The sequence below is a fragment of the Tursiops truncatus genome, chromosome 19 (assembly GCF_011762595.2).
Source record: "Tursiops truncatus isolate mTurTru1 chromosome 19, mTurTru1.mat.Y, whole genome shotgun sequence".
Taxonomy (NCBI): Eukaryota; Metazoa; Chordata; class Mammalia; order Artiodactyla; family Delphinidae; genus Tursiops; species Tursiops truncatus.
Window position 1 is genome coordinate 56,983,737 of NC_047052.1, and position 14,200 is coordinate 56,997,936.

The 14,200-nt window shown below is 45.3% G+C and overlaps 1 protein-coding gene and 1 pseudogene across 1 annotated transcript; one reads left to right on the top strand and one right to left on the bottom strand.

Moving 5' to 3' along the window:
* Positions 1-5,835, bottom strand: LOC117309273 (uncharacterized). Its single transcript, XM_033846305.2, has 3 exons — positions 5,382-5,835; positions 3,921-4,047; positions 1-1,968 (listed from the first exon to the last, which is right to left on the bottom strand). The coding sequence occupies exons 1-3, from the start codon at positions 5,412-5,414 to the stop codon at positions 146-148; spliced, it is 1,983 nt and encodes a 660-aa protein (XP_033702196.1). The 5' UTR covers positions 5,415-5,835; the 3' UTR covers positions 1-145.
* A 4,617-nt stretch (positions 5,836-10,452) lies between these two features.
* On the top strand, positions 10,453-11,480 carry LOC117308948 (uncharacterized; annotated as a pseudogene).
* Positions 11,481-14,200: the final 2,720 nt, after the last annotated feature.

A 14,200-nucleotide genomic window follows, 5' to 3' on the forward strand; every position in this document is an offset into this window, starting at 1 on the left:
ACGATTGTACAAGGTTGACCTGCTGGCTCCCTCACAAAGGGCACTCACAGAGCTCTTCTCTGGTGTGAGTCCTAATACCTTGAACAAGGATACAGCACATTTTCTGCATTCATAAGGCCTTTCTCTAGCGTGAACCTTCTGGCTGCTAAACAAGTGTAACAGATGCAGCTAAAGGGCCACCAAAGATGTTGCATTCATGAGGCCCTTCACCAGTGTGAACTTTCTGGTGCCGAACAAGATGGGAGTTTCTGCTATAGGCTTTCCCACATTCACTGCACACGTAAGGCTTCTCTCCAGTGTGAACCCTCTGGTGAAGGATGAGGCTAGAGTTGCGGCTAAAGAATTTCCCACATTCACTGCACTCATAAGGCCTTGCTCCAGTGTGGACTTTCTTGTGCTGAACAAGGTGGGAGCTACTAATGTAGGCTTTCCCACATTCACTACACACATAAGGCCTTACCCCACTGTGACCCCTCTGGTGTAGAATGAGGCTGGAGTTGTGGCTAAAGCATTTCCCACATTCACTGCACTCAAAAGGCTTCGCTCCAGTGTGAATTCTCTGATGCACAATGAGGTTGTAGCTATGGCTAAAGAAATTTCCACATTCGCTACACTCATAAGGCCTTTCTCCGGTGTGGATTTTCCGGTGCTGTACTAGCGTGTCTTTACGGCTGAAGGCCTTTCCACACTTGCTGCACTCATAAGGCCTTGCTCCAGTGTGAATTATCTGGTGCTGAACAAGTGTGTCTTTGCAGCCAAAAGCCTTCCCACATTTGCCACACACATAAGACCTTGCTCCTGTGTGGACTCTCCTATGTTTAATGAGGCTGGAGTTATGGCTAAAGAATTTTCCACATTCTATGCACTCGTAAGGCCTTGCCCCAGTGTGAATTCTCCAGTGCTCAATAAGGTGAGAGCTTTGGCTAAAGAATTTCCCACATTCACTGCACTCATAAGGCCTTTCTCCAGTGTGAACTCTCTGGTGCTGCACAAGGTGGGAGCTTCTGCTGTAGGCTTTTCCACATTCACTGCAGTCATAAGACCTTTCTCCAGTGTGAACTCTCTGGTGCTGAACAAGCGTGTTTTTGCGGCTAAAAGCTTTTCCACATTCGCCGCACTCATAAGGCCTTTCTCCAGTGTGAATTCTTTGGTGCTGAACAAGGTGGGAGCTTCTGCTGTAAGCTTTTCCACATTCACTGCATGTATACTGTCGTTTTCCAGTGTGAAATTTCTGGTGGGTTTTTAGGTGAGACAGGTGAATGAAGGACTTTCTACACTCCTTACACACATGTGAAATTTCTCCACTATGAATTTTATTGTGATGAGTAAGAGCCGAATTCTCCTTGGACAGATCTCCACATGGTAGGCACCTAAAAGCTCGCACTTCAGCCTGAGTTATCTGGTTGTCATGGAGAGTGAAGGTGTTCAGGAAGGCTTTCCCATTGTCACTGCAATTAAGAAGCATCAGTTCATCATGGTCTCCCTGGTGTCGCCCGAGTCTGGAGCTTTGTGGAAAGGGCTCCATGAACTCAGCCCTTCTGCATGGACTCATTCCATTGTGAGTACTTTGGTGCTGGAAGAGGCCAGAGCTATCTGGCAAGTCCATCCCTTCCTCCCTGCAAGTAAAAGGTCTCCCTAACATGTGGACAGCACAGCTCTTCACAAGTAAGGCCCCATCATCATCCCTTCTGATGGGATTCTTCCCACTATATTGCTTCTGAGGCTGATAAAAGTTTTCACTGAACAGGAATCCTTGCCCACAGGGGTCACATGTGTACTGTTTCTGTGCAGGGCATGATCTCTGGTGTTCAGCCAGGTGCAAAATGTCTTTCAAGAGTGGGTCACATATCTCACATGGGTGGGCTTTCTGGATAAATGGACATGACTCAGGAGTCCTGACCTCTGATACTCCTACAAGAATGCTCTGCTCAGAAGGGGCCTCCTCATTGTCTGATTCACACCAACAACCTGAAAGCAAAGAAATGCTAGTGAAGGACATGTTGACTTTGGTGGGAAGCAGCAACTCCATCACATAGGTATGTGTGACACACCGATGAATGAGTCCACTGGCTTTTGGCAAGATGAGGGAGCCAGGATCAGGGTGAGGAAGCATCCATTTTCAGTCCTGGGCCTCTAAACGTCACAGTATGGAGGAACTCTAACGCTGGGTTAAGACACAGTGATGGTGGACAGTACCAGAAGTAGAGGCAAGGTCTCCAACTCACTCCTCTACAAAAGGGTTTCAGCAGGGCCTCAGCTGCTGGTGTCAGGTGAGCTCTGTGCAGAAGGCTGCGTCCAAGCCCAGGAAAATCTGATTGCAAGTAAGTAGCTGGTTCTTAAGGACTACATACGGATATGTGCACAACTCATGACACATTATAGTAGCCAATGTTGCAGAGCAATGTGGACGGAGAAGAGGAGAATGAGTGAGAGACACAGAGGCCAGAGAGGTGGGGAAACAACAAAGGGATGGAAGACAGAAGAGAAACGTCAAGTGCCAAGAATGGGGAAGGAAAGGGAGAAGTGAGGTACTGCTATGTGCCTTGGCAAGAAAACACTGGTGAACACAAAGCAGGTTCAGTATGATGTGAACTCAGCCCTAAGATGGCTCTCTTTCAGCTCCCATGCAGCAGGGCAAGGCCCTCTATGGCCTCTCTCACTGTGGCTGGAGTCAGGGCTCCCTGTCAGGCACCCGGGGCTTCCTGCCCCTCTCCACCTGGGCAACTACATGGGATCCGGAAGATGGAGGTTGTAAAAAAAACAAAACAAAACATAGGGGAAACTAACACAACATTATGAATCAACTATACTGCAAGAAAAAACAAAACAAAACATAGAGCAGATGAGTGACCTAGACAGACCCATCCCACAAAAAATAGAAAATGTTAAAAAAAAAAAAAGACAAAAAAACCCGAAGGAGGATTCAGTGGAACATCCCTGTGTCTTCCACAAGCAGTGACCATGTCAGTACCTACAATTCCTGGCATAGTCATGCACCAGGAAATCTCAGCCAGAAGATGGGGGCAGAACATGGACACAGAGGCATTATGGACATGGAAGTGCCCAAGCCAGACAGAATCTGTGAAGCAGAGTGAAAGAGCCCTGAACTCCTAACCCGATGCTGAAAGGCTTTGGGCATAGGTGTCGGGACTGCTCAGCAAGGGAGGGGACACCACACACGGCCCAGCCTTGGCACCCACAGCACCTACTCTGGGAAACAAAGAAGGGAAGGAGAATAGTCACTGATCTGGCTGGACTGAAAGAGCTGCCCCAAGGGAAGTGGGGAGAAAGCAAACCCCAAGGACACTGGAGTGGGCATGAGGGCCTGTGGAAGGCAGCCTCTCCGATGGCCCCCAAGAATGCCTACCTCCCAGTATTCCTGCCCCTGTGTAGGCCGCTTCCCTTGACCATAGGCTGGACTGATTGACCCATTTCTAAGGAACAGAACAGGGCAAAAATGATGGGATCATTTTCTACAGGTCAGGTTAGAAAAAGACCAGCCATCATCCTGGACGTTCTCTCTTGCACACTTGCTCAGAGAAGGCACTTTCCATGTTATGAGGTGCACTACAGAAAGGCCACCATGACAAGGAACCAAGGGAGGCCTCTGCCCAACAGCCAGTGAGGAACTAACGCTCACAGTTCAACAAGCCGCAAGAAATTACATCTTGGAAACACAAAACATGAGTGAGTTTGTAAGTGGATTCTTCCCGAGAATGGCCTTCAGATGAGAACACAGGTTTGGCTGACAGCTTGACTGAAACCTCATGAGAGACCCTGAGCCAAAAGCACCCAGGTAAGCTGTGACAAGCGAGGTTCCTGGTACACTGAAAGTTACATAACGCATTTTAATTGTTTTACATCACTAACTTTTGGAGTAATTTGCCATGTACCAATAGATAACTGAAACAGGGACTTACCCAGCGAGGCCACAAGTGCAAAGTTCTCCAGCATCACATCACGGTACAGGAGTCTCTGAACTTCCTCAAGGAGCTCCCACTCCTCCCGGGAGAAGTACACAAGTACATCCTCAAAGGTCACACAGCCCTGTCACAAAGGGGACAGTTGAGCTCACACACAACAGGAGTCCCCAGTCTACCCATTAACCTACCCACCCCCTTGTCCCTATCCTCCCCAGCTGCCCAATTCAGAGGCGATACTAGACCTTAACACCACTATTGCCTTCTCTCTCCTGTCTCTCTGATCGCTGTGTGCAGCCCAGAACAGAACCAGGCATCTGAGCAGTTATATTAATATATTATGGAAGCTATGGGCCTTGCATGAGGGGCACCAAACACTCTCCGGCTGGCATCCTCCAGAACATGCCTCCCAGACACAACTTTGAGGCCATCAGTCCACACTGCTCCCAACATGTACATCACTCTGAACCACCTTCGTCATATCGGGACCACAACCCATTAACACTGACAACCTTCTGATCCACACCATATGCACCTCCAAGGCAACCTCCACTCCTGAAGTCACTCTGCATACAGTATCCAGGAAGTACTCATATGTCTTTATGACAGGCACCACTGCCACCCAGGTGCCTAAGGACTCCCAACTCAACCTTACCTCCAAGCATTTACACATGCTGTTCCTGGGTCTAATACACTCTTCCAGTCCTCATCCTATTGGCTGCAAGAAGCAGGAACCTCTTCATATAACTCTCGATCTAAATTTAGGATGCTGAGCTAGAAAGGACCCCTCCGTTAAAGCTCCCAGACTCAAGTGCAGGGGACAGGGCAGGTGAAGAGTCCCAGAATCTCACTATGTCTCATCAGAAAATCTCCAACGACCCTAGTTTTAAAACATATACAAAATCCATACACCTCTCTAACCTCCACTGCCACCACTCTGGTCCACCCACCATCAACACTCACCTGGACTGTTGCAGTAGACTCCATCCTGGTCTCCCTGCCCACCCTCAGGCTTCCCCAATCTTTCCACTCTGCTACAAGAGGAAGCCTATTAACACCTATGTCAGATCACTTCCCTTCTCTGTTACACACCTTCCATGGCTCCCGCCACCACCAGAAAAGAGGCCCAGCTCCTCAGGCTGCCATTCTAGGCCTGATTCCTGACTGCCTGCTCTCTATTCTCACCAAACATAACATAAACCTGCGGTTTCCTGAACACTCCTAATTCATTCTCACCTCCAAGTGTTCGTACCAGTTGGCTCCTGGGCCTTGGAAGCCATTTCACGCCTCACCCCATCAACACTGGGAAAGGGAACCTCGCCACATATCCACCGTCAAGGACCGCCCTTCACCGCCTTTATACTCAAGAGAAGGGAGCGATGAAGGCGAAGTGCTGAAAGCTCTAGAACACACCATCCCCTACACCTGAAGCGGTGAGGGCTTGAGGGACCCTCCACTCACCTGAGCTCGGTCCATAAGCGCCGCGGCCGCCATGGGATCCTCTGAGCAGAACCGGGTCGAGAAACTGGCGACTGGAGCGGGCTCTGCGGAAGCAGCCGAACCCCCACCCCACACTGGGCGGAGTGGCCTCGGGACGACTATCGCACTCAGAGCCTCAGGCTCCCCCTTGTAAAAAGGCGCTCAGGCTCAGGGTGCCGCCTCCGGAAGCGGACGAGGACGGAGGGCGGGTGCGAAGGCCTCGGAAAGAGCACAGCCCCGGCCAGCACCTCCGCGCAAGGCGGCCCGTAACACGACGGGGACCATGGATCCTAACAACGACGCGGAGGGAGATCCTATCCTTTCTACTGTCCTTCCCTGTTCGCTTCCGAAGAGCCGCATGGAAGGCGGACCCCAGCAAGGCCTCCCAGCCAACCTCCTCAGCCACTCCCGACAGCCTTGGCGCAAGTAGAAGACGTCACGGCCGCGACACCGGAAGTCCCGCCTCTGCCGGCAAGGGCGGCAGGAAACGCCCATCTTCCGGACTGTCATTGGCGCAGCGCGGATGCGCCGGGCACAGACTTCTGGGTAAAGGAGTTTGTGTCCTCATACCAACTTTCCGGCTCTCCACGACAGCGGTGCGGAATCTGGTGGAGGGAGAAAGATCGGGAAGGAATTTGGTCGCGGAGGGCCAGAACCCCTCTTAAAGGCGACGCGTCCAGATTTCCGTGGTCACCTGTGACAACGCCGCGTCCTCCGCCGTCTCCAGCAGGTGGAGCATTCTTTCATCCTGGGAGAACTGCTTCACCTCTCTTGAGTTTTGGGGACTGAGATTTAAATTGAACAATGAATATCCCTCTCTCGTGCAGTCTTCGTTTAAAAACATGAAATGTACGGGTGGGAGCTCTCATTAAAAGTCATGAGCACCGCCTTCCCCCAAAGTTCAACTAAAATGGGAATATACTACAGCCTACCTCATGGGAAGTGAAATGAAAAGTGCTTACCACAAGGCCTGGTGCTAAATACACACAAGCTATTATTGTTATTCATCATCTCCACAAGATTCTCACACATACAGCTATAGGAGGATATCAGAGGCTCCTCTTCGCAGAATCACTGATTATGTTTTTTAAAATATAAAATACAATCATTCCCTGAGTCAGCAAGTAGCATTATAGGCAATGGTTAAAATTTTTGCATAAAGCACACCTGTATACCTTTAGTTTAACTTTTTTTTTTAACTTTAGCTGCAGGAAGTTTTCATAAACTACAGGTAACTCTATTGTCAAAGTGATAAATTTTTACAGGACATATTATTCAAAACTTAGAACTATCAAAACTAATTGTCCTTAGGCTTAAGTGGACAGTGGAATTAGTATAGTTTCATATTATGGTTTATTTCATAAGATGATGTCATATTTCATGTCTAATTCACAAGAACAAAGGCTCAAACTCCTCCTGCCTTCCCATTGAACTCTGAGAGCAGGGAAATCCAGGCATAAATGCATGATCATGAGATGGCCCAACCTGATATCTAGTGCCTCAGGGTCACCAGGTATGGTCCTCCTTCTCATGAAGATATTATCTTCCCATCACCTGGACCTGCAGCTCCCAAAGGAGCAATCAGTAACTCCTGGGGAGGTGTGAAAACTGGAACCAGTGAGACCCAAAGAGGCAACCCCAAGAAGGAGCATAAATGAGAAGATAAATCAAAGAAATATTTTACACGATCACTCCTGCCCATTTCAATTGGCCAAAATTCACTTGCATGGTCCCAAATTAAGTAAGGGAAGCTGGGACATGCCTGTCCTCTTCGGTGTCCAGAAGGAGAAAACAGTTTTGGTGAACACCTAGTGACTTTCTAGCACAATCCATTGATTTGATCACCAGATGCCCACTTTATTATTCATTCTCTACATTCTACACTCTTTTTATTTATTTATTTTTATTTTGTGTGTGTGTGTTTGTTGTTTTTACATTCTACACTTTTATATCCTCACTGAAGTGATATCCAAAACTCTATGCATCACTGACTGCATTGCAAAGTTAGTATCTCTACGTGATGTCTTCTGCAACATACATGTACCTCCACTCACATTCAATATAAAGTTATGTGTCAGGGACACAGTGGAAAGACATAATGAAACCGTTGGAAGAAATAACCGTCATCAGGTTTCTGTATGCAACAAAAGTATCTTTGAAGAAAGTAAGTAAAATATGACTATTTGAGACCAAAGGTGAGAAATTTAATGAAAAAAAATAACCAACACGAATACTTTAAAAACTATGTTTAAGGTTGGAAGAAAGTGATCCCAGGTGAGTGGTCTGCGATGATAAAAGGAATGAGAATCTGGGAGGGGGTGCATTTGTGTATGAATACAACCACTCATTATCTGTATAAAACATTAATATTTCATTTTTGGAGACAGAATGATGGAATTACCTTGCATATCCTCAATAGCACATAAGCTGAGATGAGCAAATTAATGTTTAAATCTCTTATATTTTCCAGAAAAAGATCAAAGATGTTAATAATGCTACACTACGTGTTAAATACATTGTCACTTTTCAGCTTAAACACTAATAAACAGAATCAGAATATATACACTGCAAATCTGAAGAGGGAAAAATTGAAATGTAAAGAAATATTCAATAGAAACTTTAAAAAAAGAAGTGTATAGATCAACTGAGGCAAAGAAAAGCACACCCACAGAAGATGTATTTAAACACAACTATATCAGCTATCACATGAAACGAGTATGAAGTAAATGCTTACATTAGCAGTCAATACTTTTTGATATTAAAAATATCCAACAAGGCTTCCCTGGTGATGCAGTGGTTGAGAGTCGGCCTGCCGATGTGGCGGATGCAGGTTCGTGCCCCGGTCCAGAAGGATCCCACATGCCGCGGAGCGGCTGGGCCCGTGGGCCATGGCCACTGTGCCTGCGCGTCCGGAGCCTGTGCTCCGCAGCGGGAGAGGCCACAACAGTGAGAGGTCCGCGTACCACAAAAAGAAAAAAAGAAGAATACATGAAACAGTTACTGATCTAAACACTAAATGAACCGACATCCCTCAAATTATGTGTGTAGGTAGGCAGTTAATGAACATGTTGAATTAGTTAAATTTATCCAAACACTTAATAATTGGTCTGCATGTTAATATACCTTTAAGTATTTCCTTATGATGAAAAATTTTATGTATCACATTCAGACTAGTCAGTCCTAAGCTATTCCCCTTATTCTCCACATTTTTACTGGGAAAAACCCAATAAAGGCTCTGGTCTAGGTCTCCCCTTGCGCCTGCTTCTGCCTCCTGCTCAAATCTGGTGCTTCCTCACATGGCCCTGTTTGGCATAGTGTTCACTGTACACTTGAGAAATAGAAATCATAGAAATCTTTTTCAACAATACTGACCTCTCCGTGTGCTCATTTACTCATTTACGTCCATAAATTCAAATCTGGTGGGTACAATGGTTCATACACTTACCTCTTCAGGATCTTCAGTTCATCCATGTTAGGATGTAGAGAATAAGGGGAATAGCTTATGATCGACCAGTCTGAATAATTCAGGTGGATTTTACAGCTTCAGAGCTGTCCCTAGCTGTCTGTTATCTGGCCCTGGGTTGAGTTAGGGCAGGGGATATATTGACTTGGTGTATGAGAGTTAGATAAGGAGGTGGTTCAGACCATGGGCTCTGAATGATAGGGAGAGACATAAACACATTTGGCTTTTAGTTTGGCCCTAGGATTGATGGATGGAGACTAGACAAATACAGAATGGAAGGAAATACAGCACACAAAGCTGCTCATGGTGTGAACTAACCCATTTTTTACAGGGCCTTGTTGTCTTTGAGGACGTGGTCATATATTTCTCCCAGGAGGAGTGGGGACTCCTTGATGAGGCTCAGAGGCTCCTGTACCGTCATGTGATACTACAGAACATTGCACCTTCGTCTTCCATAGGTAAGGCCCTCTCACTCACCCCAGCATCCTGGGCTGGGCTCTATTCTTCCCCATTTTCCCAGGGGCACCTCTGACCTTCCCACAGTGAGACCATGGGTACTGCTTTCTTTCGTGGTTTCCTGGCATGTGTGTTGTTGGTGCCAGGGGTGGACTCTGTGCAATGTAGTCCTTCTCTCCCAGAAGTCCCATCCCTGCTGCTCTCGGGTCTTGTAAGACAGGGCTCAGGAGTCAGAACTCTTGAAGTTTGTCTGAAAGATCCCACCAGCCTTGCATGTCCCTGGTTGGGTGACTCTGTCTAGAGGCATGGAACCTCGGTGTCCCAGGCCTTCCCCTGCCTTTTGCTGACAGTCTTTGGAGCCTGCCTATGCCAGGAAGTTCAGGCATTGACCTGGTCACTACTTGTGGGGACCACAGGGCTGTTTCTTTAAAGAACCTCCTTTGATATCCTTGTAATTTTGTTTTATTTTATTTTGTCTTATTTATCTACAAAGTTTCGCTGTTATTGTTGAAGTACAGTTGATTTACAATGTTGTGTTAATTACTGCTGTACAGCAAGTAATTGTCACAGGTCAAGACTCCAAAGCTAGATCCATCCATCCAGAAGTCTCATTCTTGTGAGATATGTGGCCTACTCTTGAAACACATTTTACACCTGGCTGAGCACCATGGGACACACCCCGAGCAAGAGGTGTACACGTGTGTGTCAAGTCTTTCCCAGCACTAAAAGGAGCTGAGTCGAGGGCTTCCCTGGTGGCGCAGTGGTTGAGAGTCCGCCTGCCGATGCAGGGGACACGGGTTCGTGCCCTGGTCCGGGAAGATCCCAGATGCCGTGGAGCGGCTGGGCCCGTGAGCCATGGCTGCTTAGCCTGCGCATCCGGAGCCTATGCTCCGCAACGGGAGAGGCCACAACAGTGAGAGGCCCAAGTACCACAAAAAAAAAAAAAAGAAAAAGGAGCTGAGTCGAAAGAAACTCCCCCAATGGGATGAGGGGAGGAATTCATTTGTGAAGAACTGCAGCATTCACGTGGCAGAGAGGACCTTGACGTGCAGGGTGGGAGTGAAAGACTTTCCAGCCAGTTCAGGCCTTCTCCAGCACCAAGCCCTTCACACAGGAGGGAAGCCACACAGCGACATGGAAGGCAGGGCGACATTTGACAGTGGACAGAATGATTACAAGTGCAGTGAATGTGGGAAAACCTTTAGCCACAAACACATACTTGTTAAGCACCAGAAAAACCATTGCAGTGAAAGTGGAAAGACCTTCATCAGAAGGTTCCACCTGGTTCAGCACCAGACAATACATACTGAAATGAAGCTATATGAGCACCTTTGATGTGGAAGATTCTTTACACAAAGCTCTTGCCTCATTGAACAGCAGACAGTTCACACTAGGCCAACACCTTATGAGTGCAGCCAGTGTGGGAAGTGCATCAAAGACAACTTCACACTCATTGTTCATCAGAGAGTTCACACGGGAGAAAAGCCATATAAATGCAGTGAATGCAGGAAAGTCTTTAGGTACAGCCTCACACTCAAAAGACATCAGAGAGTTCACATTGGAGAAAGGCCATATGAGTGCAATGTGTGTGGGAAATTTTTTGTAGACAGCTCCATGATCATTATTCATCAGAGAGTTCACACTAGGGGAAGGCGTTTTGAATGCACCAAATGTAGAAAATTCTTTAGGTACCACTTCATGCTTGAGAAGCATCAGAAAGCTCACACTGGAGAAAGGCCTTATGAGTGTAGTGTATGTGGGAAACTCTTTAGGCACAATTCAAATCACATTAGGCATTAGAGAAGTCACACAGGAGAAAGGTCTTATGAGTGCAGTGTATGTGGTAGACTCTTCAGCCAAAACTCCCACCTCATTCAGCACCAAGAAGTTCACGCTAAAAAGTATTGCAAACAGGGAAAGACTTCAAAGAAAAGTCTGATCTGATTTAGCACTGGGAAGTACTGCTATGCAGGTGTTTAAAAATTTTTTATAGTGTGGTAAAATACATGTAACATAGAATTTACAATCTTAACCATATTTAAGAGTAAGTTCGTCAGTAATAATACACTCACCTTTTGTGCAAGCAAATATTCAGAAATCTTTTCATCTTGTAAAACTGGAACTAAACACATTAGACAACAACTCCTCATCCTCCCTTTCTTATCCCCTGACAACAATTATTCTAATTTAAGTCTATAAATTTGTCCACTCAGGGGAGCTTATATAAGAGTCATAAAGTTTTTCTCCTTTTATGGCTGGCCTACTTCACTGAAGACAATGTCCTCAAGGTTCAACCACTTCCTAGCATGTGTCAGAATTTCCTTCCTTTTTGAGTGAATAATACTCCATTTTATGTATATGTTACTTTTTCTGTATCCCATCATCAGTTGGCTCTTGGATTGCTTTCCCTATTTGCCTATTGTACTAATGCTGTTATAAGCATGATTGCACAAGTATTTCTTTGAGGCCTTGCTTTCAGTCCTTTTTAGGTATATTCCCAGATGAGAATTGTTGCATCATGTGGTAATTCAATATTTAAATTTTTTGAGGAACTGAGGGGCTGTTTTCCATAGTAGCTGTACCATTTTACACCAGTGCAGCTTGAAGGTTCCAATTTCTCTGCGCCCTCAGCAACACTCTTTATTTTCTTCTCGTTGTTTTATTTTTTGTAACACTATCCTAAGGGACACAAGGTGATTATTTCACTGTGGTTTTGATTTACATTTAATGATTTTGAACATTTTTTTCATCTGCTGGCTGGCTGTTTGTATTTGGTCTTTGGGAAAATGTCTCTTCCAATCCTTTCCCCATTTTTTAATGAGGTTATTATTTATTGTTGTTGTTATTTAGATGTTGGCGTTCTTTATATATTCTGTGTAGTAACTCCTTAACAGATAAATAGTTTGCAAATATTTTCTTCCACTCTGAGGTTGTCTTTTCACTCTCTCCATTTAGTCCTTTATTGCACAGAAATTTTAAATTTCAGTGTAGTCCAATTTATTTCTGTTATTGTTGCCTGTGTCTTTGGTATCACGTCCAAGAAATTATTGTCAGTGTCGTGAAGCTTTTTTCCTGTTTTCTTCTAAGAGTATTACACTTTTAAGTCCTAATATTTGGGTCTTTCATTCATTTTGAGTTCATTTTTATATATCATGTTAGGTAAAGGTGCAACTTAATTCTTTTGCGTGTGGATATCTAGTTTTTTCAACACCATCTGCTGAAAAAACTAATTTCCCTTTGAATGGTCTCTGCACCCTTTTAAAACATCTGAGCATGTGTGTGAAGGTTTGTTTCTGTGCTCTTTATTTTATTCCTTTCTCCTCTATGTGTGTCTATGTCAATACCACAACATTTTGATATATATGTTTAAAGTTTTTAAATAGTGGTTTGACTCAGTTTTGAAGCCCTATCAAGTGGACTGTCTGTTCCCCTTCTAGAACATCTGATGAAGCCCACACCCCCAACCACTTTTCTTATCAGGCTCTCATACTCTGGACTACCAGACACCAAGGTGTCAGACAGTGATAGCCCCTATGTTCTGGAACCCTTACAATTATTCAAAATAGCCAGTCCGCAGACAGCTCATGAAACCTAGCTAATCCCATCACTCTTGTCACACATAAACTGCCCACCACAGCTCCAGCTTGCTGTCATCCTGTCCCTGGACACAGCCCTTTGTGTTGCCCTAACGTCTTTCTCTCATTCTGAACTGTAAGTAACAAACAGTTCTGTCTTTCATGTATCCCAGTGTCATTGTTCTGTGTGTTCCACCAACAAGAACCTTTTGATCTTACAGAACAACTCCACACCCAGCAGGGTATTAGGAGTACAGCAGATGTTGGACAGTCTTCAGCCACTAGTCCGTCTCCATTCAACACCAGGAAGCTCACACTGGAGAAAAACGTTACACGTGCAGCCACTGTGCTCTTGGCTTTTAAACATAATAACAGATGTAAGCTCTGGAGATTAGCCCCTGTGAGGGAGATATCCCCCAGAAACTGCATCTCGTACATCCAGACGTCCTCACTAGGGAGATTCACAGTAAGGGCCAAGTTTGCGGGAAACTTTGGTGAACGCTGTTGCACTTTCAGACCTGCCTGGGGCCGTCAATGGAGTTCTGTCACTGCCCATGTGTATTACAGAAGCTACCCTCCCGCTATTAGCTGGAAGGGAGTATGGTCACTATAGTTAATAATACTCTATTGCCAGTTTGAAACTTGCTAAGAGAGTAAATCATAAAAGTTCTCAACATAAAAAACTTTTGTAACTATGAGGACAATATGAAGTAGGCATTGTGGTGATCATTTTGCAATATAAACAAATACCGAATCATTATGTTGTACAGCTGAAACTAATAAATATTGTACGTTAATTATATCAATTTTGGGAATTCCCTGGCTGTCCAATGGTTAGGGCTCCCCATTTCCACTGCAGGGGCCATGGGTTCGAGGTGGTCAAAAAAAATCTCAATTTTGTTAAAAAGCAGGGAGAACAGATTGCTGTGCTCTCTTGCTTTATCTAGAGTATTTGCCAGCCATTTGAGCACTTTGGTGAGAACTCATACCCCACTTGATTTGTTTGGGTGTGGACATCACCCAGCTTGGACAGAGGACTGGATCTGGCTTCGGTTGGCAGTTTTCAGAGGTTTCCCATGTTCAGGGTCGTTATTGATTGTCTCCTGATATTCTTGACAGATTTTTTCCAGCCTCCATTTTACTTACCCTAGGAACTCCGGGCTCACCTTGCTGGGTTTTTGTTTTGTTTGAATTTTATTTTATTTTTTTATACAGCAGGTTCTTATTAGTTATCCATTTTATACCTTGCTGGTTTTTGCAGCAAAGGTCTTATTGAGTTTTTTTTAAATTGAAGTATAGTTGATTTA

What these genes read in the sequence shown, in the direction of transcription:
- LOC117309273 (XM_033846305.2), bottom strand. Translation starts at nt 5,414, where the DNA reads ATGGCGGCCGCGGCGCTTATGGACCGAGCTCAG. An exon ending in CGCTTATGGACCGAGCTCAG is followed by an intron (nt 4,048 to 5,381) that starts GTGAGTGGAGGG and finishes CCTTTGTGACAG; the next exon opens with GGCTGTGTGACCTTTGAGGA. An exon ending in TGCACTTGTGGCCTCGCTGG is followed by an intron (nt 1,969 to 3,920) that starts GTAAGTCCCTGT and finishes CTTTGCTTTCAG; the next exon opens with GTTGTTGGTGTGAATCAGAC.